The 24,923-nt window shown below is 36.2% G+C and overlaps 1 protein-coding gene across 7 annotated transcripts in view; it reads right to left on the minus strand.

Moving 5' to 3' along the window:
- KLF12 (KLF transcription factor 12) overlaps positions 1 to 24,923 on the minus strand; it is a 582,757-nt gene that overhangs the window by 268,428 nt on the left and 289,406 nt on the right. For 5 of the 7 annotated variants that reach the window (XM_070578452.1, XM_008534682.2, XM_070578455.1 and 2 more), the window contains one exon: positions 16,299 to 16,362. In XM_070578452.1, the coding sequence (XP_070434553.1) occupies positions 16,299 to 16,331 (33 nt within the window). In that variant the 5' untranslated portion in view covers positions 16,332 to 16,362. Of the gene's footprint in view, positions 1 to 15,712; positions 15,814 to 16,298; positions 16,363 to 24,923 lie in introns of all 7 variants that reach the window. The other 2 variants (XM_070578453.1, XM_070578454.1) reach the window with 1 other exon arrangement.

Below are 24,923 nucleotides of genomic sequence, written 5' to 3' on the forward strand. Positions count from 1 at the left end.
TTCAATTAATAAAATCAAGGGGAAATACACCAAGAATAAAAAACACCTACAACCTGTTAACTGTCGCCTTATGGTTAATAAAATGTATAAAAGACAGAAATTTTTACAAGGTATGCTAATGGAATCAATTCAAATACTTTGAACTGTATTCTAATATTATAATACATTAGGTATTTTGTAAAACAACCCCACCTGATCTTTCTGCCCTGTCCTAAATTACTCATTGGTCTCTAAAGCTAAGCTTTTCTTTTCTCCCTCTATGTGACCGTATTATTCCTTCTGCCTGGATCATCCTCTTTCACAATTTTTCAATATTAACCATCATTTTTCAATGATCATCTCACTGGAAGACTTTGCTGTACTCTTACCAGGTAGGGACTACTCCCTTATTTAAAATTAGACAGACAGTTTCTCTCTCTCTTACTGCATTCCATCATATTCTTGCATTATAGCTTTTGTGTATTTGTTTCATTTGCATTCCCTCCATGCTTGACCCTCCTACTTTTCTCTTCTCTTTCCATAAACATTACTTAAGTGACCTCCTTTACTCTGACAGCTTCAAATGCCATATATCATTGACTCCCTAAATTTCTAGACTGGAACTGTCTCCTGAGCAACAGGCCCAAATATACCTACTGGAAAATCCCCTTGGACTTCTCTGAGGAAATTCCAGTCCCAGAGATTTAAAAGATCACATCGTATTTTGCAAACCTGATCCTCCCAGTAGCACCATCCATCCAGCGGCCCAAGCCGCACTTTGGTAACATTTCCCACTTCCATCTTTTCTGCAACCCCACTTAGACTAAATAAATAAACCTTCATTATTTTATATCTTAAATATCCTCCAAATCCATCCATTTTTCTCCATCTCCATAGCCAAGCCTAGACCCAGTTCAAGACAGCATCATCACCAGCCCATTATCTGGTGGTCCTCCCTTCTTTCCCATTCCAGTACTTTTTACATAGACTCAAGAGTTCATTAAAATGCAAATCTCATCATGCCAATTTCTTATCTAAAGCGCTCCAAAAGCACCTCACTGTTTTCACAGGAAATACCAAACTTTTTAAGTTATTAGGCTCTATAATTTGGCTCCTCCTTCCCTCAACAGCCATTATTTCTCTTAGCACTCTACTCTCAAATCCTACTTACTTCTTTACAGTTCCTCAACGGTGCCATGATCTCCTTCTTGCCTATGTTCTTCCTCCGCAGTTCCTAACCCTTCTCTGGTTTGCCAATCTTTAGGTCACTTTCAACCTAACCTTCGTTTTCACTGGAAAATCTTCACAATACTTACCCAACCAAGCCTAGCTTGGGTGCCCCTACTACGTGCTATCATAAAACTATATAGTTCTCTTACCAAAGCTCTCACACTGTATTGATAAATGTCTCTGTGCTGGTCTGCATTTATTACTAAACTCAGTGCAGGCACACACCATACTCACGATATTCACTGCTGAAAGCCCAGAAAAACTGGCACTGTGCCTGAAAATATTGAGTCATCAAAAAAAAAAAGTCAAGGAATTAATGAATAGGACTGGACAGAAAGTTCTTTCATAGCGTACCCACAAACTATTAGGCTTATTTTTATCCTCCCTAAAGCCACAAGTATGAAAACTGTTCTTCAGAGACTCTCAATACATTTCGAAAAATAAATAAATGCAAGATGTACAAAAATGAACTTTAGGAGCATGTTCTTCCAGCACTTCAATCTTGATAAATGATAATTTCAAGGAACAAGCTGTGCAAGGTAGATATCAAAGCTTTATCCTTCATGCATTCTTTCTTTCACATCATGCTTGACATCCAATCACCAATGTCTGTCAATTCTCCCTCTGAAACATATAACTTCTCTTTATCTCCATCTCAGGGGCTAATATACCAAGCCAAGCCATCACCACCTGATGCTGCACTACAATAGCCTCCTCGACTCCAGTTTTTTGCAACTCTCCAATCCATTTTCCATAGATAAGTCCGTCATTTTTTCAGAACTCTTGACCATGTGAACCTTCTGCTTGCAATCTTTCAATGACTCTGACTGCATTTAAAGTGAAATAGAATAATATCCTCACAATGCTGAAAGAGAGTAAGTGGCTGCAGTATGTATATTAAATTCAGACAAAAGAGGCATACAGACAAAATGCATTATAAAAGAAAAGGAAGAACACTAAGAGATGAGACATAGAGTCAATTTTCTAGGAGTATTAAAAAAATTCTAAATGAGTATGTACCTACTCAGCATAGCTCAGAATATATAAAGCCAAAATTTACAGAAATAACAAGAAACTGACAGAGCCATGATTGGAATTGGAGATTTCAATCAACTCTTTCAGCCATGAATAGATTAGCTAAGCACAAATCAGTAAGTTTACAGAGATTTTCAACAAAATAATTAAAAGTTTTATCTATTGGACAAAATAGAATAATAAGAGAATATACATCTTTTCAAACACATACAAAGCATTTATAAAAACCGTCCTTGAACAAGACATATAGGAAGCCCACACAGAATTAGTCATCAAGCAGCCAAACATATGAATACATTTATACATACAACAAAATGAAGTTAATGCTTGGTAATTAAAAAATAACTAAAACTACATTTGGAAACTAAAACTTCTAAATGACTCAAGACTCTAAGCAGAAATTATAACGGAATACAGAAAATAAACAAGACTAAATGATACAGAAAATACTTCAGATCAAAACTCATAAGCTACAGCTAATGCTGCGTTTAGAGAGAAATTATATATTCAAATGCTGAGAGTATAAAAAAGAAAAGTTAGAAATTAATTAGCTCAGCAACTAAATTTGTAAGACAAGATTATGAGAATAAACTCAAAGAAACTGTGAGAAAAATAAAAGACAAAAAATTAACTAAATATAGAAAATACAACAGAAAGAAACAACAAAATAAAAAGGAACTCTTTAAAAAGATATAAAATTGCAAAATCTCTGGCAAGACTTCTCAAAGGAAATAAAAAGAGAAATGAAGAAAGTAAAAATGATTGTGAAACAAATAAAATGAAAAGGGAGATTAAAGTACAGATACAACAAGATTAAAAATATGATTAATGGAAAACTTTATACATCCTTATTATGGGCTCAAATGTGTCCCCCAAAAATTCTTATGTTGAAGTCCCAGTACCTAAGAATCTAACTGTATTTGGAGATAAAGCCTTTGAAGAGGTAATTAAGGTAAAATGTAAAATGGGTGGGCCCTAATCCAATATGACTAGTGTCTTTATAAGAAGAAGAGATTAGGACAGAGGTATACAGAGGAAAGACCATGCGAAGGCACAGGGAGAAGAAGGCCATGTATGAGCCAAAGAAAAAGGCCTCAGAAGAAATCAACTCCAACAACACCTTGTCTGGAACTTCTAGCCTCCAGAAATGTAAGAAAATAAATTTCTGTGATGAAGCCACCCAGTCTGCTGTACTTTATTATGGCCGCCCTAGAAAACTAATATAATATTTATACCAATAAATTTGAAAACTTACAATAAATGGACAAACTTATAGAAAATACAACTTACCAAAACTGACTCAAGAAGAAATCAAAAACCTAAATAATCTTATCGTTAAAAGAACTGAATTTCTTTTTAGAGCAATATAAAGAAAGTCCATAATCTTGGAGAAAATATTTCCAACACATTTAATCAATCCTGAATATCTATCCCATTAGGGGGAAAAAAAAAAGACCACCATAAAGGCAAAAGACATGAAAAGAAATTCCAGAGAAGATGAAACCCAAATAATCAATAAACATGAAAACTACTCGTAACAGGAAAGTGTAAGTAAGGCCACAAGGAAACACTATTTATCACACATCAGACTGAAAAACCTTTAAATGTCAGCACACAACAAAAGGTGGTAAGGATGTGGAGAAATGAAACTATTAAACAGTGCTATTTAAGTGATGCAACTATATGGGAAACAATTGGCCATGATTTAGTATGGGTGAAAATGTGCATACTCTACAATCCATCAGTTCTACTCGTAGGTATATACTCCAGAGAAACTCTTCTACTTGAGCACCAGGACACATTCGAATGACTGTCCACAGCAACACTGTTTAAAATAAGCAAAACGCTGGAAAGAATAGATATGCCTATTACTAGAGAATGGAAAAAGTAATGGTATGGTCATATAACAGAACTCTGCTCAGCTGTGGAAGTGAATAATTTCAACTATTTGCATCCATATGGATGAATATCAAAAACAAAAACTTTTGAGTAAAAACAGCAAGTCACAAAAGAACATAGACAGTATGGCACTACTCATATGTCCCAAAACAAGCAAATGTACACAATATATAGTTTGTGAATATGTACTTATACTTGATAAAAAGCATTAATAAAAAGAAAAAAAATTATAATACAAAATCCAGTATAACATTTGTGTCTGGGACTAAAAAGAGTCTTTAAAAATACTGGAAACATTCTATTTCTTAAGTTGGGTTTCTCTTTGTTATTATGTGTTATAACTAACATATTCATTACATATATTCTTTCACATCTATCAAAATACTTAACTTCAAGAAAGCATCTAACCCCTACGTTTGCAACTAAAGTGATTCATTCATTTAACTAATTAAATAAGAATTTTCAAAATTACTGATCTTGAAAAAAAATTGAGTGTTAGTTGGCTGTGATTTGCTTTACTAAGACTATACAGTCATCACACAACACAAGCAATTATTTTAATACAAGAATGTAAACTTAATGTGCAATACAAAAGTATAAGAAAAAAGAGGGTAGAGGGTAAATCCTTAGAACACTCAACTTATCAAACTAAGAAAAGTACATTATCCATTAAAAAAACATAATAATAAGCCAGATGCTTTTTGCTAGATGCCTCAACATAAAATTATGGGCCATTACAAACATGTAGACTAACGGTCACAAATACACTTAGTATAGGAAAGTACATTCTTCATATTTGTTATTATATTTAATGATAGCCTGAGCAGTAAATTCAGAGCATTTGGACCATGACATCAGCATAGCTGTGTAAGGTAAATGTTTAGGAAAATCTTTCTCTTGCCGTTTTCCATAGTTAACTCTTGTAAACTAGATCTTTTCCCTTGACTACTACTGACTGGAAAAGTCAACCTTAATAAAGTAAATTTTCAGTGTTTCAGGTTTTGTGTGACCCATTTGCCAACTTTTCGGGATCTCATCTTCCTTTCTCTTCCATCACACATGACCACGCTCTGACACTTTTGTCAAAGAAGTGAAAAAGTAACAGTGAGATCCGTTGTCATTTTCTTTCTCTCATTCTCTTTTCTTTTATTCTCATTCACACTCCATCCCTCCGCTTATTCAAACAGTCACTAAAAAGATACGTATCAGGTACCTTTTATTATAAATTCAGGCTGAAGTTAAACCTACTTGCTTCAATTAAAATCTGTGAATTGCAAGTAACCATGTTCCCCTTATGCCTTTCTTTCTCCCAAACCTCCCAGTCTATAATGGGCCGGGTAACCTTGAGCAAGAGCTTCATTTTTATTGATTTTTCTCCCTTCTATTTACATATCCAGTTAAATGAAATAATTCTTATAGTACCATCCAACTCCAAATTCCTACAATTCTAAGATATATGTTTGAAATTTTCAGCATAACTTGAGAAGAAAATCTAACAAGCTGCTGCTCTTGATGCCAACAATAGCGTCATCACCTTGATGCGTAGACCCTGCATCCTGGGGTATCTCAGTTTCACAGTTAGAGGCAAAGTAAGATCGAGATTCAATTTCTCATTCTAAAAGCATTAGAGACTTGTCCACTATAATTAAATTCTTGCATTACAACAACACGTATTGTTTCTGGCACGACAAAAAATAACAGCTCCGCATAATTGATTAGAACCAGAAAGAGGAGTCAAGTCTCACTCTTAGTTGCAACACAGAAATCTCTTAGCCTTTTTCTTTGCCTCCCCTTGATTATTTGCACCACGCTGGCCAGCGGTGGGCTGTGCAACTGCCAAATTGCATGCCAGGTCCACCTCTCAATGTCTGATATCTCCATTTTCTTCAAACTCTATGGGGAGAGTTGAGAGGCAAGGTGGGTCTGCAATAATTATCAAGTTAGACAAGTAAACATTTAAGATGCATTTAAGCCCTAGTGTAGAACCAGGAATTATAAATGCAAATCTATCATTTAATTGCTTAAAAAAATAAATTTTGCTTACTATCCTCTACCTGTAATCACTCAATCTCTCCTCCTCCCACCCGGAGGCCTTCGCAAGCACCATCTCCACAATAATTTCTCTACGGGGGCCTTCTACTCTAAATGGCACTTTTAGAAATGATGTACAAATAAACGTTACAAAACAGAGATTAGATATATGTAGTTCTGCTACTAACTGCTGTGCGACCTGAGGCAAGTCCCTCAGTATTTCAGACCGATAACAGTTGTCACAGATGGAAGTAACAAATCTGGCCAGCAGCCAGACTCCCACCTATTTCCACCATCTTCTCCTTTTTAGAATGAGCATACAGTGGAGGAGAGAGGAGTTTACAAGCATAAATATGATATATTCTACAGACAATATTTTCTTTCCTTCATATCTATAGTTTGGCAATATTAATCCCAAAGAGCAGCCACCACCTGAAAGACCTGAGTCTACAAAGAGAATAACCAGGTAAAGTATCTTAATTCATGTGATCCTGGTGTTTAAGGAATGTGAATTATATTTGCAATTCAGTTTTAAAGTAATAGAGTAATTAAATTAAAAAATTTAAAACTCAGAAAAATCTAGCAAGCATTTGCCCATAATCTAGAATCAATCTCTCTCTCTCACATACACAGACACAAAGTACAAATGTGTAAATATAAACTGATATATCCTACCAGTAACTGATTTTTCTTTTTCTTGGAAACGTAATTGCTCATCTTCTCTCTCTAATTAGAATGCTACTTCTGAATTTATTCTACATCACAAATTAGAGTCAAATCCTTTCTTGGGTTACAGATGGAACTTTGGTAATTTAAGTTGGTTTGTTTCCAAAGGTTATCTTTTTTTTCTCCCTGAACCCAACAAGAGGCTAGTACCCTCTCTCTGTCTATCTTCTCTCGCCTCACCAAGTGCCCCCTTTGTCTTTGTTCCAGAAAGTCCCATTGTACAGGATTTCCTAGTCCCTGGTGTTGCCCTTTGCCCTCTAACAAGCACCCTGCTCTGCCCTCCAGCATTAGTGCCTCCCGGCTCCTGACGCCAGTCTGAATTAACACACGCCTCCTTACTAGCTGCTCTCCAGCAACTATGTCCTCAAGTTACAGCCTGTCAACCTCACCTCTAACCTACCGCCGGCCCTGATATCATTCATTCTTACTCTAAATGTAAACTGTTGATCTCATTCTTTCCCACAATTTTACTCTAAACTATACTACTTGGATAAGCCCCTAATGTCCAGGTGACTCATATATTTCCACCAGGCATAAAATCAGAATCCTCCTCCTTCTCATGTTACGTTTTCTTTCCTATGCTCTCAACCACAGCTCCCTGTGGCCACATGGCCCTAGCCTAACAGATGGACAGACAAAATCTAAAGAGCAGAGTGGTCTCAGCCACTATCGACACCATTAACTGAGTCAAGTACCACATGAGGCCAGAAAAGATGCTGCTGTTTCTCAAGAGATGAGCAGAGCTCAAAACCAGAATCTAGGCAGGTGGTATTCCAGAGCAGATGAGCGGTCCCTGTGTGGGTCATCATCTCAACTAGAAGGAAGGGTCCCAGGGGCAATGCTTCAGGTCCTCAGACAGGATTGGAAAGATCAAGGAAAAAGGGCAGGAACCAAAAAAGGTCTACGACATTCAGGTGGAGGGAAGGGTAGGAAAGGAGACCCATGTGTGAGAAGGGAGGGAACAGGCAATGTGGGACTCAGTGGTGGATATGAACTGTCACAACTGAGCTGAGCTCGATCTGCATTTCCTGGCACTCTCTTCCGTGCATAGTTCCATAGTTCTGGGTTATAAGAGACATCTTGGTGAGATTCAGAAGGCAGAAGTGCAGTGGCAGTCATGTCCATGTCACACTTGGCAGATCAATGCAGGGCTCCAGATGTGGGTGCAGCTCACACGCTTTGTCACTGATCTGCTTGCTCACCTTGCTGGTGCAGGGCCAGAGTCACCTGCAGCTCCTCCAGCTCCCAGAGGATCTCCATCACCTTATCCGATTCTAAGGCCATGATGCGTCTGACTCAGTGAAGGATGCCAGCTTCTCCTGCGGTTTCCAGCATCCTTGAGGTTGGAGGCTCATAACAGTGAGCAATCTGGGTGGACAGCAGCTCATCCTCACCGCTTCAGGTTTGTCCCTGCCCTCTCACACTTCCTGCTTACCCTTCCTTCCTGCCTGCCTGCCCTACTGCCTTAAGGCCTAGCACCAAAGATACAGAAGCAACAGCCATACACAACTTGCTTAACTAGCTCCTACAACTGGATGGGGTCAAATCCTGATAATAAATCCCATATTCAATACCATTCCCATGGTTCTGTTTCTCTGATCAAACCCTAACTGATACAGAATTTGGTACCAGAACTAGCTCCAGGAAAACAAAGGATGTTGAACATTAATAATCAATTGACTCTTAAATTGGAGTATTTGTGACTCTTACTTCCATTAGGCTGTAAGGTATACTGAAGGACTAAATTATGTATAAGATAAAGAATTGCACTCATTGTTGAGTCAATAATTATTCATGATTTTATTAAACAAAAGTCTCTTTAGAGAACAGTAAGAAATTAAATCTCAGCTAACATCAGCTGGGGAGACGGGAAAGAGGTTACTATTTTTTTTATTTTCATTTTTTAATGTACAGATGTTAACATAAAATTAACCAGAGAGATATTATACTTCAATAAATGCTTTTAGTAATCAATTACTACACTGTTTTAATAATATAATGTTTTCATTAAATGAAAATTGTTTAACTAAAATGGTTATGTTTAAAAGATCCCTATATCATTTTTACAACCATTCTTGAAATTTTCTGGTAAAATATATTATATAAACTACTTTGATAATGTACTCAAGTAGGGTGACATAAAGCTTAGCTAAAGATATCATAATTAAAGGGCGAGAAAATGGAAATGTGTGAGCAAGGAAGAGAGTGAGTATACCAGAACAAGTGAGCAAGAGAGAGACAAGAAGGACAGAAAGACAGAGAGGGAAGAGAAAGAGAGACAGGGAGAGAAAAAATCATTTGGACTCATAAATGAGCCTCAACAGATTCTGGCTGAAATGTTTAATAACACCAGAATATCACATTTACCCTTAACTCCAAGAGGAAATTTTGCAAAGTGTTTCTGTGCCTAGTCGAAGAAAAGAAAATATACTTTTACATGTACTAAGAATTCTTTTTTAAACAAAAGATCGGACCTTTTCTTGGTTGCTCCCTTTTCTTCCAGCCAGTGTGACACTATCATTCAAGGCCCAGGTCAAATGTCACTTCATATGTGAAGCCATCCATGGCCCCCACCAACCTCCTAGGTTTCATTAAATACATTACAGCACTAATCACATCAAATTGTAGTAACTTATCTGCCTGTACCTGAGATGATGAAGCCTTGAGGGCAGGCTCTAAATACAATTTGTCTTTGTAGACCAGTGTCTAACAAATAATAAACACTAAATATACGATTGCTGGATTTAATCACACTACAGGACAGGTGTGATAGTTAATTTTATGTGTCAATTTGACTGGGCTACAGAGTGCCCATATTAAACATTATTTCTGGGTGTGCCTGTGAGGTTGTTTCTGAATGAGACCAGCATTTGAATCAGCAGACTCAGTAAAGCAGACTGCCCTCCTCAATGTGGGTGGGCATCATCCAATCTGTTGAGGGCCTGAATAGAACGAAAAGTGCAAGAAGGGAGGGTTCAGTCCCTTCTTGCCTGCGTAAGCTGGGAGATCAGGTTTCTGTCTTTGGACCTGGACTTACACCATCAGCTCCCCTGGTTCTAGGGCCTTGGGACTTGGACTAAAACTATACCACTGGATTTTCTGGGTCTCCATCTTACAGACAGCAGATCATGGGACTTCTCAGTCTCCACAATCACATGAGCCAATTCCTTATAATAAATCATATATATCTTATATACATATATATATATATATATCCTATTAGTTCTGTTTCTCTGGAGAACCATAATACAATAGAAGTTGTCAACATTCTGTGAGTGAACCAGATAACATGTGCACCACCTACCACAGCATATCCAATGACTTCCAGGATTTTATTTCCTCCGAGAGAGCCAGATGCATCTATTCCTTATCAACAGAGAGCAACAATTTGGAAGTCTCCAGTCAGATCCTAAAATCAGAGGCTGACATATTAAGTAGGACACCCAGTACCCCCAAGTCTGCTGGTACATCCCGGCATATCTTCAGTCAAAAGAAAATATATACATATACTAATACTGGTCTGAGCAGCAAATTTTCCTAAAGCCAAACTGACTACATTCTAAACACAATTAACATGGCTTAAAATAATAAAAATGGCTATTTTAATGAGTACTTAGTAACTTCCAGGCAATATGCAAATGACCTAGCATTTCTTTCTCATTTAACTTTCACAACAACTGTATGGAGTAGGCATTATTATCATCAACATCATCCCCACATCACAGACTTGACAATGAGATAGAGAAGTCAGGTGGAGTCCTGGCAGAGCCAGGATCGAAAGCCAGAAGGCCTGAACACAGAGCTAAGCTCTTAAATACTACAGCAAATACAATAATCTCCATGGGTTCCTTAAATGCATCTAAAATATTACTTATTAAAAATGGTGGTGTTAAGGCATGTTTATACCCTTCCTTTAAAACTTACTGAAAGCTTTTCAAGCAAATTCGAAAAAAGAGAAAAAACTCTATCTTTAGTGAAAGTAAAAATACTCAGAAGAAACTCGGATTCCCAATTAAAGCATACCTGTCAAAGACTGAAATCTGGGAGGCCACTGGGAGCTGAAACACACCTCCTCAGACCTCAAGCAAGACACAGAATCTCCTAAAAGTAAAATCACAGTTATGAAAGGCCTATCCAGTGAATGCAGAAAAAGTGGTGCTAAAAGGGCAAACACACAGACACAGCATTTTACAGAGTCTGGGTCCCTCCTCAAGGGGCTCCTCTGGAAGTGACAGAGGGAAGGAAGACAGGAGGCTTTGTCTCAAGAGGCTTTGCTACATGATGGACACAGACATGAGACTCTGGAAATGACACCTTTAATTAGAGAGTATTTGAAATAACAAACTCAAGTCAAATATTTGGACCCATCTAGCTCACACTCAAACTACTGGTGCCCGTGCCCACAACACTGCCTGCAATATTGGCAACTACTGGCCCCACTTAAGAATGGGTAATAATCAGAGAGGCCACAAGGGGATTGTGCATAAAGCAGCAAATATCAAAAGCAAAAGAACTGTAAGCAAAAGGCCAGTGAAGAACAAACATCACAGGAGGAATTACCCAAGGAAACAGAGGAAGAATAACATCGCACAGACTCAAAAAGAAAAAAAATCACAAAAAGGGTCTTTCTTTAAAAAAATGTTCAAGGAAGAAGTTCAAGGATTCAAATGATAAAATACAAGATAACCAAAACAGATGAAAATCAGCTGACAGAGCTATGAAATACTACAGAGATGAAAAGCCACTTTGGGAACCAAAAAACAATAAAGAATTTGACTGAAAACATAGTAAGAAAAAAATGTTTAATGGGAAAGCACAGTAAGTGAAATAACAAAGTTAAAGGTGAAGACCACAGATATGGAAAACCAAGGAGAAATATTATACATATTTTCAGGGCTACTAAAGAAGAGAACAAAACAAATAGAAAATATACTTTAAATATAATCTCAAAATCTGAAGACATAAAAACACACTCTACTCCTCAGAGTTTAATGGCCGGATCCAAGAAAAGCAGATACAGAATGATAAAAAACCAAGACAAGCTGATGAAGTTACTGAACTTCTAGCTTCCTAAAAATAGTCCATGGACATCTGAACAAAAAGCAACACAAGAAAAGAGAAAGATCAGTTTGCTGCAGCCTTCATAGTGACACCAAATGCCAGACGACAGTCAAGCAATGTTTCTGTGCTTCTGAGAAAAATGAAAATTAAGACTAAATAGCTTGGATAATTATAGTTAACAATCAGAAATAAATGGTAATAACTTTAATTTTAAAAGGATAGTAAAACAAGAAGAGGGAAAGGGGAGTTAGAAAGAAATATCATAACTTTTCCCATCTTTCTTAGAAAAAAGTCCAAAGATGCTGTTTCAAGTTAAATTCAGTTATTTTTTTAACACAGAATTACCAGAAGTCAAAGTTGTTGTTGTGGTCCTTAACTCTTACGTAACAGCATCACTTTGGTGAAGGAACATTAACTCGAAATGAATAAACTCCTTCGGTTTAAATTCAGTTTCTATTTCTTCCATTATAAGGGAAGTAAACAGAAAAAAAATAACACTTCATTAGAAACACAAGGTATAAATATGATCCTATTTTTGTAAAACTATTTCTATTTACCTGTATACATGCACACAGAGATGCTGTAAATAATGTTCACCAAATGTTAAGAGGTATAAGCTGGGGAGGTGATGGGGAGTTTTGCATGCTTTAAGGTTTTAAAACAAGCAATGCATTATCTTTCCAAATAATAAAGTCATTATGCTACTTCAATAATTGCATAACCTTTCTCAAATCCCTGTATATCACTTTGTTCTTATTTCCCAAATAAAAGAAATCTGACACCCAAAGGTGAAGTGATTTGACAGAAGAGTGTCCTAATTCAGGATGATATTTTAATAAATATGTGATAAACCTACTAGTTCATATCATTACCAAATCTATTTATTTGGCTCAGTAAAAGGAAGAACTTTTAATATAATTATATTTGCCTGGAAATAGGATGAAGTGCCACATGCAATAAGAAATCACAAGGAGTACTCAACACAACACTAAAGTAACCAACCAACTCTTACAGAAGGCGCCACACACCAAGCACATGTTAGAGTTGGTGACCTTTGTGGGCACTTCCAATTCTGAAAGAGTTTGACTGTGATATCAAATCATACAACAAAGTCATCTCTGTTTCATGCTATAAAAATAATAGTATCAATACCATGCACCTCTTTAGAACTCTACAGCTTTAAGTCGTTTTCACAAATATGTCATATTTTCTTTCACTCCCATAACAACTCTTGAAATAGGTAGGACAGGTGTTATTAGTTTCACTTTGCAACTGAAAAAATTAAAATTCAGAAAGAAGCCACTGGTCCAAGATCACATAGACAGATAATTGCAGAGCCAAGATTTGTCTTTTCTTGATTCCATGTTTACTAGCCAGGCAGCCACTCTACATAAGCCTATAACAGCCCTGACAATATGTTTCATTTATATCAACTGTGGCTTTTGGAGCAACTGTGCCTACTTAGTTCAAAATGGAAGATGGATAGCTGCTATTACAATTTTTCTACCCTGTATGAATAAAGAGCCTTGGAACTTCATGGAAAAGAAATTTAAAGGAACCGTACTAGATATGTCCATCACTATGAAACAAACCTTTTTTTGTAAGGACTTAAAGCTTTCTTAGAAAGGCTTGTTATTGTCCTCTTGGTTTCCAAATGTAAGAAGTTAAAGTCACCCCACTGCTAATGCTGGATGGGTTAAGCAGCTGTTCATCAGAGGTAGTCACAGAACAAAAGTTTTAATGTGAACTCTGATAAGCTGGACTAATGTATATGCATGCGTATGTTTTGGACACCTGCTCTAAGCCAGCTGCTGAGTAGCACTTGGTAAACATACTGAAATGGCTGGAAAATAAATGGACCAAAGCCAGGTTGTGGAGCCAGATCCACAAACAAGCTACCACATTCACAGTGAGAACAAGTGCTGAAATACATTAAAGAATATATAGACCTGATTTTATGCTGATATTTATGAGCAGGAAATAATGGATGACTGAAATCCTTTTAGAATTTATTTGATGTTTTCTAATGGCAGATGGTAAAGGGACAAATTCAAGTGTAATGAAATTGAGTAAAAAAAGGAAACTTAAAAATTGAGTAAAGAACATAAATATATATTTTCTTTTTTTAGGAAAAGGCAGATGAAGATTGATCCTGGAAGTAAGACTCCTAGTAGAACAGACATTTTACAAATGCTATTTAGGCTGCTTAAATATTCAAACCTAAGCAGAAAGGCACAGCATGATATTCCGTGGCTCTTGGCAAGATTATACCACCACTGGCAAACTGGAAATGTACAAGAACCATATTCAAACCCCTTTTCAATTATGTAGACAGTGGCAACGTTGCTTCCACTGATGACATTTCTAAAACTTCATCTTAATACTGACCTTGTCAATATATTTGAAATATAGAAAAGATAAATCTTCAAACTCTATAATTTTCTCCTTGAATCAGATTTCGTTAAAACTAAAACACTTGATTCAAGCAGCTTTAAAAATAAGCATCAATATATTCTCTGTTGTAAGGCATCTATAACTGAAAATATGGGTCAAAAATGTGAAAAACAGCAATAAGAAAAAATAATTCACTGGGATACATAAATTAAGTGAAATACCCACTGTTCCTCTATAAAGACTTTTGAACTCATGAATTATAAGCCATGAGGCGAGATCATTTAGAATGAATCACATATATTATAATCAATCATGATAATATTTTCAGAGTTTATCCTCAGGGTAAATAGTAATACAATGATTCTCTTTGCCATCATCTTCAGTTGTCATAAAATTAGTTACAGAATCATGACATTGTCAGATGTATAAACTTACAAAACTAACCTTAATTCATTCAAACGTAAAAACTTAACAACTGAACAAAAACATAAAGTAATAATATGTTAACAACATACATAAGAAAACGGATAAATACATTTTGCATGATAATCTGTGAAGAAGGCTTCCATGTCTACATAGGGATGAGCCATGAAAATTTTAATTTACTATCTTTGCCTCACTTGTCTTGAAGAGTACATGAAATTGTTTAAGTTCACTTTATAAATGAAATGATCGATGGTGTGCTGGAGCTAGCTCATGCCCTCATGACAGCCAACTGTTATATTCTAAGGAATCTTGCAAACTACTCGCTAAACCTTTGAAACCATCCATAGTGGGAGTATTTACATCATGGGAATTAACACACACTACAGATCAGGCCTCCTCACCTTATCCCAGAGCCATTTTCTAGCACACCACTGATCCACATACAAATAAGTACATGGTACAACTAATTCTCACAAAGTAAACGCACCCATATAGGCAATCCTGAGGTCATGAAAAACAACATTATGATACACCAAGAAGGCTCCCTTGTATCATCTCTGTCAATACTCCCTCAAGAGGTATGAAAATTTTCCAGATATAAATACTGAAAAGGAGCAAATTTAGCAATGAGGAGAGAAGACAACAATTTTAAGTGAAAGATATAACCTGGAAAATCATTTGTAAGTAACTGTGACAGTGGGCTGGCAGAAAAACACATGGCATGACATACATTTATTTGAAAGTAGCAGGAGTAATGCGGGAAGGAAAATACAAAATTATATGTGTTGTGCAGCTATCTGAAGCATTATGAGGCTCACGGCTATGTAACAGATGTGTTCAGTGTAAAAACTTTATGAAATGGAGATGGTTTAACATATTGTAATTTTCTTAGTATTATCTATGATTTTTATGTTATAACAGTATGCCGTACCTGAAAAGCTCAAATAACTACCACAAATAAAGTGACAGCCAGCATTTGACTACTGTTGATATTCACAGGACTTTTCCCCCTCGAATTATACTGGTACTTGTCTGTAAGAAAACAAAGTTAAAGGCCTTTCATAATTGTCCTACTCCTCTGAGGAAAGCCGAGACTGCAGGCGCAAAGAGGACAGCATCTGACAGCAATCATACACCATACAGTGCTGGAATTAGGATTATGTTTGTAGAAACTAATGTATATTAAACAAAATCTGGCTTCTTTTTTCTTCCTTTGTCCCAGTGATCAGTTGTATCGAGTGGTTTACCATTTTTTAATATTCATCTGAAACGTGACTCTTAAAATACCAGCTTAAGTTCTGGAAACTGGTAACAGCTAGACTTGCATAAAAATGCACTGCCTCCTTACAAATTTCTTTATGTTTAAGGGGTTAAAAATAAAAATTACACTTTACAGATAGATTTACAGAAAGTATTGACCTCTGTCTCACATTCAGACAAGGAAGTGCTCTAATAACTGCCCAAAATAACGTTCAAAATAGGATTTTCACTGCAATTATACAATTTGACTAACCAACCTTTACTGTTTTCCTCTTCATATGGATATTCATTCATCCATTTGTTTCTAGAGTCACATTGATCCTGCAAGAAAAGCACATGAAAACAAATAATGAGAAAAAGTTCCACCAGTTGATAACATTCTTTCATTGGGGGTGGAGGGGAATCTTACTTCTGCCATTCTTTAAGTTCTTGACTAATGGAGTGACATAATAATAGCTGGGGAACTTTTTTTTCTTTAGTTGTTTGTTATTTGCTTGCTTTTTAGCAGTCACGTATGTAAAGTGTAAAATGCAGAAAAGAAGGAAGAGAGGCAGAAACATTAGCTATGACACTTAAGACAGATCCCGGGTACAAGATAATGAAGGTTTGGACAAAGGTAAGAGAGAGAAGGGACAAAAAAAGAAAGAGATGCAAAAGAGAGAGGAGCCTGAGAAGAAAATGGCAGAAATCTGTTTAACTGTAAACTTAATATACGAAAGTCACAAATACTCCCACCGGAGCACTTGGCTCCATTATTCTTAGCAACTAAGAGATTCTTAAAGTAATGCTGTTTTCCAGAGGAAACAATTTTTTCTTCTCTTTACAGTTGATACAAATGTGTAGAATAATTAATATGAATACTTTGGGGTGGCTCCATGTTGGCCAATACCCAAGTGACTTTTAAAAACTGATCTAAGTTAATACATGTCACATCCCCAAAACTAAACAAATATAAAGTAAATATTTATATTGCTTCTAAAAACTTCCAAATCCACAGGGCCATTTGAATCTTATCAAATAGAGTTAACCATTGCATTGGAAAGTTCTGACTACAATAGACTGTTTGCCTCATTTGGATGTATCTTGAAAGTCCTCCTATTGATTCTCTCAGCATTATGTAACTTGCTTCAGAATTTCCATTTCATGAGGCAGATTTTCTTTGGCATTCAGTGAAGCCAACTTATTAGGCATAGTTGATTTTTTTCTCGTTTGGAATTACACTCAAGAGGGGACACGCCCTGGAATTCTTTGCAGCACCATTCTGTGCCAGCGTCTCCGTATGGCAGCCCTGGGCCAGGCTTCCTTTGCATGTGTTTCCATACATTTGAACAAAAAAAGAGCTCCCTCACTCATAAAGCCTTAAAAGAAATGTAGCAGAATTCACAAGTGCCATGGGCTGGGCCTGTAAAGTGAACTGGACTTTAATTCTATTCCAGTTTTAAATCTCTATCTATGTCTGTATCTGTCTGTCTGTCTCTCTCTCTCTATATATATGTCTCTTACGTCTCAAAACACAATCCTTACTAAATACTATAGCTTTTATTTACTACTACCAGAAATGCTACTAAAAAGTAAAATAATATAAATGAAATATTTTAATATTGTAATGGCAAACCAGAAATATTCCCTTGAAATTCAGTGTATGATTTTTATTTTACATTATGAAACCATAACATGGTATCCCTTGAAAGAATTAAAAAGTCATCTAAAACATCATATTCTTATCACACGTCTTATCCTTTCTAGACTTCAAAATATATCTAAACCACTCAGTTCCACCTTCTTAGCAGAATGTACCAGGAACTTCAAAACTGGCTTCAATCCTATATTCTAATTCTTTATATCTCAAAATGTTGTTTTGTAATTTTTTTTCACATTTTTAGTATACCATAAGCATTTTCACACGATAGTCAACTTATTAATGCTTAATCCAAAATTTATAATACTCTTTGGTAGGAGCCTATAATACTCCACATTGTAGGAATATTTACTCCCTAATTGTGGTCTAATGATTTATGATTTTTTTATACTATTACCAATAACAATTAAACATCCTTCTACGTAAATCTTGTATACACTAGGGCTCTGCTAGCCTGGATGACACCTTTGTGCAACTGGAAAGGATGCCCTCTCTGGACAGATACAGACAGACTCTAATCAGGAGGTGGGAACCAATGATTAGAGTCCAGTGTAGATATCCACTACCACTCACCCCTCGGCCAGGCACCCTCATTCTATACTACTGTACTTAGCTGCTCTACTCTGCACCTTTAATCATTTCCTTACAATATAATTAACAGAAGCATAATTACTGGATCAAAATAATACGAATTTTTTTCAGGCTTTCAAAATACATCACCAAATTGCTTTTTAAACAGACTATATATTTACACTAGAATAAATAGTTGCTAACATAGTGCCATTCCCATCTTTATTTCCTAACACAAAACACAGGACCTAGCAAATTTTAGGTGATCAAAAACTATTTGTCAAATGAGTGAAGCTAATAATGAGAAATGGAAGAAAAATCCAATAAAACTCCCCTTTACATCAGTTATGTGGATATTTCTTACCCAAGTAACTCAGGCCTAAATTATATAATTTGTATTTTTAGGTACAATCTGCACACTAAAGTAAACATTAAATTATGTGAACCATACATAACACAGTATCATTCACTTTTAGAGTATTTTGGGATTTACAAAATATCCTAATGATATCATTTGTTCCGAAAGCAGTTCTGCGAGTTGAGCACATGAACTATTTTAAGATCCATTTGACAGTGGGTGATGATCAGAGGTTAATTTTGTACCCAAGGTAACAAGTTAAATAATGTCATGGTCCTCAGTCTTAGTCCCAAAACTTAGTGCACGGCTCCCGGCTCATGGTGGTTTCTCTTTGCAACCATGTACAATTTAAATGCATACCTCTGCATGTTTTAAACCTGAGGGGAGCCTGGTACAATGCTAACTTTTGTTTTCCATTAAACTCAAGCTTCTCAAAGAGCATTCAAGATCATCTTTTGCTCTGCAGCGCCCATCTCACACCCCTACACTTCAAGGAGCACAAACGACAGCAAATGAAGACACAGTTCAGAGTTTAGAAGACCTAGTCTCACCTCTGTCATCTACTGGCTGCGTGGCCTTAACAACTCTTCCAACTTCTCTGAGGCTCAATTTCCTTCTCCACAGAAGCAGGAATAATAATCATACCTGGATTATCTACTCCACCTACCCTAATTGAAGGAAAGTTTGTATAGCAATCTGTTGTCCCACAGGTAAGAATTAGCGCTCCTTCATCTATGACCCAGATATCAAACAGGAAAACAATAGGACTTCCCTGAAATGAGCCTACAAGATACAACAAATGAATCTCTAACTTTATTCACGCTAAGGGGCCTTTGGGTTGTTCCCCTAATCCTCACTAAAATCAAACCATGATATAAAATAGGAAAATGGCACATTTCCAATAACAAAAAATATCTCACCAATGTCCTATTTAAAGGATTACTTAACTCTGTCAAACAGGTTTGTGAAATTATCCAGTAAATCTTCCCAAAGCACAGAAGTTTTAAAGGCCACTGTCCTCATCAAAAGACTTATCACACGTGGTTTTGGTTCTCACTTTCCTGGCTTCAGAAACGACTCTCAATGGCCAGGCGAGAAAAGCAAAGGTTGGTCACTTATTTCAACATGAAAAACACGAGAAGGAAGAATGGCATAAAATATTACATATTGGAAAGAATTTTAGATTTAAGCAGAAATATTGCTGCCTGGAACCACTGGTAAATACTCGTGTTTTTAGTGGCGAGTCTGGAGAAACTCTAGTTACCTGTTTCTCTTTAGTAGCTACAAGCAACAGAGAAGGATTTTCTAAATTCTTCACTTTCTAACTCCTGTTTTCTCTCCTAAAATTTCTACACACGGTCAGCCAGCTTTCCCTTAGGATTCAAAGAGAGTACCCTGGACAACAGGAATGACCTTGGCCAGAATGAAAGTGGATGCTCTCCATCTTAATGAATAAGGAGTTACCTCCGAATAATTACCTCAGAGTACAGGCATTATATTACCCTGTGGTAACAGGCTGCTGGCTCTTCCTCACATCTGAAATGATCTATTATGTTCTCAATCTTTAAGGGTTAGTGTTTAATACATTCTAAATACTTCAGGACCCATAAGTACACTTGTTGCTAGTTCCTCTGAGAATCCCTTTATGTATCTTTAAACAGACACAGAGAAACACATTTTAAAGGTGTTTATAGACATCTAACTAGTCAGGGTATTCCACTCTCTGCCCAAAGGTAATTTAGTTGTTCTGTTTCAAATAAATTGAATTCCAGTGCTAGTACAGCAATCCTATTTGGAATTCTGTCGTCTAGACTCAGCTTTACAAATCATTGCTTCGTTAGTCGTGAGCCTGTGTTTTCAAGCACTGATTTTTAAAAGTCAAGAAATAAAGGTTTATAGACATATTCAATTCAGTTACCATAATTTTTAAAGCTGATTAGGGAACTCGACAGGCAGGCTTTGGGCATTTACGTCTTGAGATATTACACAACAGATACGTGTCGGCCCCCCTCTGCATCAAGGTTTCTGGTATATAAGTTGCCTTTTTTCATTTAAAGTTATTTCTGTTTGATCTGTCGCAGTGAGTTATCTTGGGAACCAAAAATATTTGAAGGTTAATCTAAATATTTCTGGAGATAAATGCAAATCTAAGTACTAGATTTTCATAGCTATTTTGACTTAAAATGAAAAGAGATGCTAAAGGCACAAGCAGTAAGCTTGTTGCTAGGTGACAGGTGACACCTACCGTATGTCTTCTGAACTTGTATCGCATGAGACATCTTACCGCTGAGAAAAGACACAGGGATTTCCATGGTACACACATCATTCTCTATATAGGGAGGCAAACTAGTGTTCAGGTATTTTTTAATATAGACCACAGGTAGTCAGCAAACGTCTGTATGAATATCTGATTTTAGAGATGCCTCTCACAATAAACAGGAAAAGACAGTTCTTTATTTTAATTTTGGATATACGTGGTTCTACATACAAAGTATGGTCTACATACGGAAAACATAATTTTCATGATTCATAATTAAAAAGTGATAATTCTCCGCATCTCAGTTAAGAATTTTCAAACTGTTAATAGAAATCACTTCAACTAGGACAGGTACAGTCCATAGAGAAAGTATTATTCTTATAATAAGGAAACCAATTTTCATTAAATTTATCAACACAAGACCATCAAAGCAAACATCTGATGAATTAAAAAAGAAAAGCACAAAAACTTCAATGTAGATTATTTCCTGGATATGTTATGTAATTACATATCTACTTTCTAGCATTACCTCCCTTCCTGGAACCAAAAACCCAGACACAAAGTTCCACCCTCCTTTGACTCATCAGGCAAGCCAGGTAACAATATAGAAACGTCAAAGGGCAAGTTGTTTAATTTTTACATGCCCCCTTTTCCTCATTTATTAAACTGGCATTGTAAAACCATTTTGGGGGGGGCAGGCCTGGTGGCATAGCACTCCACTTCAGTGGCCTGGGGTTAGCAGGTTTGGATTCTGGGCATGGATCTACACACCACTCACCAAGCCATGCTGTGGCAGCATCCCACATATAAAATAGAGGAAGACTGGCACAGATGTTAGCTCAAGGCCGATCTTACTCACCAAAAAATACCACCTTTTTTTGGCTAGGGACATTGAAAAGGAGAATGTATACAATATACATACCAGATTATCTGGCACATATTAGTTATCCAACAAATGTCAGTCCCATCTCTACTTCCTACGTGTATAAGTCAAGTGCCAAAACTCCTATTTCCAATTAAACTATCCTGAGGAACGAGCAATGACCTAATCCAGCCTAAATTACACTTCCTCAATCCACCTTCAATTATGATTGCACGTTTCTTAAGGGAAGGTCCTGGGAACACACAGACAACAGGATCTCCACCCTAGGATCTCACAGTACAGTGTCTATAATTCATCCACTAAGAGAATGCAATGATGTAATAGCTAATAGAAACAGGAGACAGGGAATTCAGGGTCATTAATAGCCCATATTCAATAATAATCCCCTTGGAATTCTGTTAGCTACATACAAAATCAATTGAAAATTCTCCATTTATAAAATTGTTCTTCCTCATTTCCAGCTTTATGTTTCTCTGAAATTATGCTTCCACCTAGGAATTCTTCACTATTAAAAAAAAAGCAGACAATAATACAGAATGAGCAAACTTTAAGAATTAAGGTCCCACTTGGAGTAAAGTATGCCCTGGAGCTTGAGCAATCATATAAGAACAGAGTTCACTGAACAAACAGCCCATTTTCAGAGGGAGAAGGCAAAGGAAAAGCACACTGACATGGAAATTACTCCTTTAATCTGTTTTCAGCTTCCATTACACCTCGTCATTCTATGCAGACAGAGAACAAATAAACCTTTAAAAGAAAGTAACCATAGCAAACGAATTCTGCATTTCTTTTCGTATATTGTGCTCAATATAATGGTTTGAAAAGTAATTTACGTTATGCTCGTACTCAAGTGTAATTGCCATTTTATCAGGAGTGCATAGTCAAAATTCTGATTTGTATCGCAAAGGACTGACAGGATGATTAAATTTTGTCTTCATATGTCTAATTTATGTGATTTAGACTGCAACACAAATATGAGCATCTGCAATTTGTATTTGCACATTAAACTACTGCATATAACACTACATTCTTGGCCACACACAAGTTCGCATTCCCATATGGAGAACATTCGCATCCTCTCTTAATCCTCCATCAGGACATGTTTTAAACCACCATGCTAAAGAAGTTAAAATCTTTGAGGTTTTTAAGAGGCTGGTGTGAGAAAGGGAATAACAGGGTGCCCAGCTATGTATTAATCTCCAGTTCACTTCCCAGCACTTTATGCAAGTATAATGTGGTGGTGTGATTTATATGTAGGAAAGCAAATTTAAAATTTTGAAAACAACTGAAAATAAAATGATAAACACATATGTGGTACCAATTAAAAATGCATAAATCACACAGCTTAAGAATTTTCCTACTACTTCATTTCAAACGCTGTTGTCTGAAGACAGCTGGGTATATATGTTATGGGGTCATTACAAATTTTATACCTTAAAGATCTACGACATATTCAAGAAAACTAAGTTGCCTTATTCAGTATGCAGTAAACATATTTGTTCTTCCTATTAATTACTGCCCTCTATGTTTAGCTTGCCAACACTAAGCAAGATAAATCCCATTGAAATTCACAGTAAACAGTTTGCTTAGGGAGTAAATTTATTTTCTAGTCCATCACAACAATAGATGATTAAAATATGTTGCTTTTATCCAGTTTTGAATTAATTCATGTGAAATAAGACAAATATTTATTAAATTGTGGGAAAAACATTCCATCAAACTGTAAACCAGAATAGAAAAACAAATGGCACGCACTTAATTACAGTTGACATTTGAATGAAATCTGCAATCTCAAAATATTTAACAATAATTAGAAAATATCAAACAAGGCATTTTGAGGATACTTTTATGTTCAACCTCTTCACATATCTGAACCCAAAGACATTTTAACATAGGCAGATTTTAAAATATAATTTGAAAGATGGATCAAAGAACTGAATGGATTTGCTTTACTGACATTTTGACATACTGATACAGAAACAAGAAGATTTATTTGATATTTTTAATGAACATCTTACAGGTTGCTGAGTGTCTTACTGAACAATAGTTTTGACCAGCTGAACTCATCAATCTAGTTTGTGCATTCAGACATCATAATCATTGCCCTATGTAGCTCATAATCTGGTCCACAACAGATAGCCAGCTGCCATGATAAATACATAATCAATTAGTATTTTTCAATGATGAGCAAATTAGTAGACTATCAAATGCACTGCATAACTATATGCTTCTCTCATAACTAGATAATACCAGAAATCAAAATACTATTTGTTGAGAATGACAATTGATACATTGGGCTGATTCTTGTTTATTAGGATCAAAAAGACCCCTTTAAAAATTGAAAAATACTGAAATTGGAGGTCAACTCAAATATCATCCAAGCAATTTGTAGCAGGTGATGACGGTCCACTGATTTATCACACGGCACATACATTCTGTTATTAATTCATCCGTGAAGAGCCTATACGACAGGAACCAAGGACATCAAAAATCATACGCCTCAGTACCTGATTCAACGAAGCTCACAGACAACAAAGATGAGACAAATATAAATAAGCAAAATAATTATAACAATAATAGCTGCCATCTACTGAATGCTTACCAGATGCTTTACACTGACTAGGTGCTTTTACATATATTATTTAATAAATTCACATGCAAAGCACGGCTATTTCAATGACCTAGGATTAATACCCAAATTTTAAAATGAAAACAATTGTGATAGAAGTTCATATTCCCTAACCTGTATCAAGCTGACATCCTTAATAACATCATAGGAGCTCTGGTGAAAGAACCAAGTACAGTGGGCAGTTGAGGGAACCCATGAAGGTTTCACAGAGGAGGTGAAACAAAGCTGAGCTTTAAAAAGTAGCAAAGACAAGGCATTTCAGGGGAAGGGGATGTATTAGGAATTAACACTTTTAAATCTGAGTCTGAGAACGTTCATGTGTATATGTGCAAGCATGTATAATTTACTAGAAATGAATGTGTATACACATACACACACGCACATATATGATGAGCATCCTAGGAATTGGCGTATTTATCCCAGCCAGCCTATGGCACCTAAAGAGGGGCTCTAACATGAAAAAGCAGTCTGTAATGTGGAGAGAAGATTCATTCCCAGTAAATAATAAAAACAATCCTGAAAACTTTACTTCTAGTGTCTTAGGTG

Source organism: Equus przewalskii, chromosome 16 (genome assembly GCF_037783145.1).
Source record: "Equus przewalskii isolate Varuska chromosome 16, EquPr2, whole genome shotgun sequence".
NCBI lineage: Eukaryota > Metazoa > Chordata > Mammalia > Perissodactyla > Equidae > Equus > Equus przewalskii.